Source organism: Camellia sinensis, chromosome 15, assembly GCF_055761805.1.
Source record: "Camellia sinensis isolate YWXY chromosome 15, ASM5576180v1, whole genome shotgun sequence".
Classification (NCBI taxonomy): domain Eukaryota; kingdom Viridiplantae; phylum Streptophyta; class Magnoliopsida; order Ericales; family Theaceae; genus Camellia; species Camellia sinensis.
Genome location: NC_138975.1, coordinates 7761445 through 7766716, shown reverse-complemented (window position 1 = coordinate 7766716; position 5272 = coordinate 7761445). Strand labels below are relative to the sequence as shown.

The 5272-nt window shown below is 33.9% G+C and overlaps 1 protein-coding gene across 1 annotated transcript; it reads right to left on the bottom strand.

Moving 5' to 3' along the window:
- Positions 1-495: 495 nt before the first annotated feature.
- Positions 496-4539, bottom strand: LOC114288949 (Ribosomal protein S8e family protein). The gene is made up of 9 exons (XM_082909105.1): positions 4317-4539; positions 4052-4171; positions 3898-3965; positions 2933-3041; positions 2744-2812; positions 1357-1414; positions 1013-1248; positions 861-912; positions 496-763 (listed from the first exon to the last, which is right to left on the bottom strand). Exons 1-9 carry the CDS (start codon positions 4317-4319, stop codon positions 696-698), a joined length of 783 nt encoding a protein of 260 aa, XP_082765231.1. The 5' UTR covers positions 4320-4539; the 3' UTR covers positions 496-695.
- Positions 4540-5272: the final 733 nt, after the last annotated feature.

The window sequence follows — 5272 nt, the reverse complement described above, 5'->3', positions numbered from 1 at the left end:
CTTCAATTGATGCAAACAACACCAGAAAAACTGCAGATAGGGTATACAGCAAAAGAGAGTCAGCAAACAATACTGGAAAAGCTTTAGATAGATGGAGACTGTGATGGCAAGAGAGACAATCAGCAGGGAGCAACAAAATCAGCACAGGTACCATGTGAGGGGGAAGGTTTCATTATATTTTAATCCGGGCACATAAAACCTTTGAGCTTGAATTGGATGATATATAGCATTGCATACCGTCACTGAAATTTTGAAATAATGATGTGGAGAAACAAAAAAGAACTGCTAACTCATTGTGATTAACCTCCTTGAGGACAGAGTTGCCAATTTGAGGTTTGTTCCTCGACTCATTGAGATTTACTTTTACTATTTCCAATCTTTATAACACATCTTGTTTAGCAAAACACAAACCTATAAATTATTAAAGCACAAAGGGCACGTAAATATAGGCACAGACCACCTATCATAATGGGAAACCCGTCTGAGATTGCAGCGTAGATAAAATTTAGTTAAGATAAAAATGATATGCTCATACAAAATTTCATCTCATGTTACAATTGAGAGTTTAAATTCTATCCAAAGGATGCAAGAGACAAAAACAGCATCATATAGTCTCAAGATGCAACTCTAAAAATAGAAGGGTTAGTCAAAAGCAAGGCATGACCCTTGTTCTGTTCACTTTTCACCGATCTTTCTCAGACAAGGAGGACTGCATTTATACAACCATCGTTCTCTGGATTATTCGTCACTTGAGCATACTTCCCTGCACCCACAAATTTATAGAACAAATGAGACATGCTTATCTGAGGTAAATGCAAAACATCATATTTATTTAAAAGAAATGCCAATGACAATCTTACCCCATACTACTTTTCCAGCTGGTGTTACAAGACCTAGTTCACTGACATTCACCTGAAAATAAGGAAATATTATTTATAATTATAATTAAATACCAACTAATTGAAATTTCAATCACGTCCAATAAACAAAAACATTTTAAGCAAAAATTTACCTCAATAATCGTTCCTTTAGTTATAACACCAAGTGAGGTGTACATTGGACCATTAGGATTTTTCTTTACTCCAATAATCTCAAGATTGAAAGTGCATTTAAGTTCAGGGTGTGTCACATGGGCTTTAGTGAATCGCAAACCCGAAGGACGGATAAACCGCTCATACTTGGGAGGTTTTCTTGTAAAACCTGGTCCTACAAATGTGGCTTTAGTGACCATCCTCTTCCACTGCTTGGCTGCAAAAAGAGAACAAAAGCATAGACATCAGGGGCAGTACTGTAACTTTGGCACAACTTAAATTATGAAAATTCAAATCAGATAAAGGCAATGCACAGGATACTTACTTTTCCGTTTACCAGTTCTGATCACTCTAAACATCTCATCTTCAGCCACAGGCCTGACCTGAAGATTTAAAACAACTCTGTTACAAACTTATTTTATTATTATGTTGGTATTCATTGTACACTTAAATAAAGTAACCCATAACATATAAACACTCAAACATCCAACCCATCCAATGGAAAGGTGGATGTCCAAGAAGAAAGAACTTAATATGGTACTTCAAAACTTGGAGAAAGCCTATGATAGAAATCAATGGTGACATTGTTTTAACTGATCAAACTAAACTAAAAGACCGTAGAGAAGCTATAGAATCAAGAGGATTAGGATTAATGCATAAATGGAAACAATGAGTGATGTGGAGATATTCAGCAAAATGAAGGTTATGCCCCTGGGGTAAAAGTAACCAGTGTAGCAAACATATCAATCCAATATTCAAATTAATGATACTACTAATATACATTTTGCATATTCATCACAGATTTCATCCAGCAGGAATAACTCAGAGGGAATGATAGCATTCGCCAACAATTTTACTCTGCTATGGCACATCTGCTTTAGGCAACTTCAGAACTTCAACAACATGACAATTACGCTAATTGCTTAGCATGTATAATGTAAAAAAATCTTCAAATAAGAATGTGGGTGGAGATATTATTGCCAAACTAGAAGGGTTTTCCATCCACTAGCATACGCATGGATGCCCTTCCTTTATTGCCAAATTCTGTCTTCTGATACTCAGCATGAGAAGCAACTTTTGTTGTACATTCTTAACTTTTTTCAAATATCTGATACCGAGTGTTTAAGTTATTTGTCAAACCTGTAACCCTATAGATGTTTATCTACTTCCCTTCTCTTCAAACTTAACATGAGGCATAAATGAACAGTTAGCTGCAATATCTTGCCACTGTTAATTAAGGCTATGATCTTTTCTGGCCCAGGTGACTGCTTAAACTGATTATTTAATCTATACAAAATTAAGCTCAACGCTCTTAGACTGTTAGGTGTAGCTGCTGGTGTGTAAAGGTTATGCAATTCTAAAAACAGAAGTTGGTGGTGGACTACCATGAGTAGTATGAGTATACAGAATCTTGCAGAGGCATTGTGAAAAGTATTTTGCTTGAGCGTGTTGTATCATGGTAAGGTTGTTTTATAGATTACATGTCTGTGGTGTGGGGAAGAACAGAAAATTGGCATTTTTATTTTCTTTAAATACATAATTGGTTATTAACAAGTTCACATCATCTTCCCTATTTGCACTCCTATAATAGGCAGACTTCCCTAAAAGAGGTCCACTAGGGTATGAAAACATAAAATAAGAAAGACATCCAGTAAATTCAAGAAAAAAACATGCAAGAAAGATACTATGTACAGAATTGTAGCTGATCCTACCTTGGGTAGAGGAACCTCCCATTTTCCAGCTTTCTCTTTTCTCTTTTGCTTTACAGTGTTGCTAAGAACCTACAGACAGCATTATATGATAATCAGTAATGGTACATGGCCAACATATATTTACACTTAACATCCATAAAATGGAGAACTTTATAAAAAGTACTATCATCTTAGCTAAAAATAGCATACCTTTGCCCGTGTCGTCGTTTCACGATCAAGCAGATAAGCAGGAATAGCTCCTTCCTGAACATCATCATCCACCTTTCGCCTGGATGATGATTCTTCATGCATAGCCAACCTGTAGACATGGTGGAAAATTAGCCAAAAGGTTGTTTATTCAAACCATAATGCATTAAAAAAGTATAAATGACAGCAATCTACAATTGGAAAACAAGAAGAATGATATATATATATATATGCACACACAACAAGAATGATATATATATATATACACACACACAAACAAACAAAGATATTAAGAAAATGTTTAAGGAAAGGAATGAAATAACTAAAATCACAACATGATTGACTTCAGAAATGTGTACTAGGGAAAACATTGGATAATTCTCAATTCCTTCTGAAATTTGGAATCACAAAAATAGTCCTCCATTTTTCATGGGTCCTAAACCCCAGACTAATAGGGGTGGCAATGGCTCATGTGTTTTGGGGCTGTGTTTGATAAACTGGTTAATTTTTATTCCTTAATACAAAAAAGAAGATTGTAAAGTTTCCACAATCTTCAAGTTAAAATATCTATCAAACAATGTATTGACCACAAAAATATGCCAGCTGCTCTTCAAACTCATACAGAACCATCTAGATGAAAAGACTATCCCGGTGAATGCTGGAAACTTTCTTGCATTTAACTAAAACGGAGGGTAAGCTTGCTCAGAACTCATTAAGAAAGATGAGATGTTTTTCCCTCAAAAGATACTGCTATTTCATCAAAGACAAAAAGAAACAAACTTATTTCCAAAAACTGACAATTCTCATTCTAAACACCACTGCGGTTTACGGATCAATGCATCAATATTAAAATTCAGAATTCAAAAACAAATATAGAATCAAAATCTTAATTAAATAAAATGAAAACACATGTAAATGTATAAAAAAAAAAAAAAAAAAAATTTAAAAAAACAAAACAAAACACTCACGTTTTCTTCATTTGGGCCTTCTCAGCATAGCGTTTCTTAGCAAACATCTTACCCTTGATACCCAAAGACTGCTCAATTCAAATTGAAGCACAAAATTAGAACTTCCACACAAAACACCATAAATACATACATGAGAAAAGTGAAGAAACTGAACCTTCTGAGCAATCTGAGATCGCTTGTGGACTTCACGAGCCTCTTTCTTTCGTTTGCGCTCGAAATGATCATGGCGATAGCCATTTCTCTTCCTGTGAAGCTCTATGTAATCTCCTTGAGGCTTGACAAATCATTTATCAAACAAAAAAACAACAATCAAATCAGTACACGTTCAATTGAGATCGATATCAGAAATATACAATTATCAAACACACAAACAACAACAACAAAAAACCAAAGATTTATGCTTTAGCTTTGAAACGAACCATTGCGGTCGACGATTGTCCCCAATTTTCTAGAGAGAGAGATACACAGAAACCCTAGCTTTAGACGGTAGTAGGGTTTTAAACTCCTCTTCATAATAGAAGAGAAAACGGGTTCTAAAGTGGGGCGGATCGAGCTGTTTTTAATCGTTCATCTAACAGACCCTAATGTCCGGGTGGGGCTGGTTTCAGTGGGTTTTGTTTGACCGCACCGGTTGCTAAGCCCAAAAAGATCCATTCAAATATTTAAATATATATTCAGACCCAAGAAACAATAAAATAGTAAAAAAATCAATAAATTTTTATAGTTTTATATTTTTTAAGTCTTTTTATAAAAATTTAAAAATCACTAAAAAAGGCCTCGTTTGGTTTGTGTTTCTCAAAAATTTTTGGGAAATATTCTCTACAAATAAGTTTTCAAAAGTAATCAAATCATACAAATTTTCTCAAATTTTTTTTTAAAAACTTGTTTGGTTTACAAGTTTTCCAAATAAATCTCTCTCTCATACACATCAAATCAATCACTTTTTCTAAAACTCTCTCTCAAAATAATTTTTCAAAACATCTTTTGAAAAAAATCAAACCAAACAACTTTTCGTACTTTTTATCTCTAAAACTCATCTCCCAAACTCAAACCAAACATACCCTAATTTCCAAATACTCATTTGCCTCCGTTAGGGAAGTGAGTTGGCTTTTTGACTTTTTTAGCTATTTTAGTCTGAGTTAAAAAGCTTGGTTCGAGAAGGGCTTTTTAACTTTTTTGACTTTTTTTGTGAGAAAATAGTATAATGATTATAGATTGGATGTGATGTTTTGTTTTTTATGACTAAAATAGTCATTTTAGCCTTTCCCAAACAATTTGGATACAATTTTTTTTTTTTCTTTTTTTTTCCTTTTATCAATTTTTAAATTGAGTTGTAACATGTTCGTTAATCTAAAAATCAAAAAGAAAGAAAGAA

What these genes read in the sequence shown, in the direction of transcription:
- LOC114288949 (XM_082909105.1), bottom strand. An exon ending in GGGAGGTTCCTCTACCCAAG is followed by an intron (nt 1,415 to 2,743) that starts GTAGGATCAGCT and finishes TTAAATCTTCAG; the next exon opens with GTCAGGCCTGTGGCTGAAGA. An exon ending in CTAAAGGAACGATTATTGAG is followed by an intron (nt 913 to 1,012) that starts GTAAATTTTTGC and finishes CCTTATTTTCAG; the next exon opens with GTGAATGTCAGTGAACTAGG.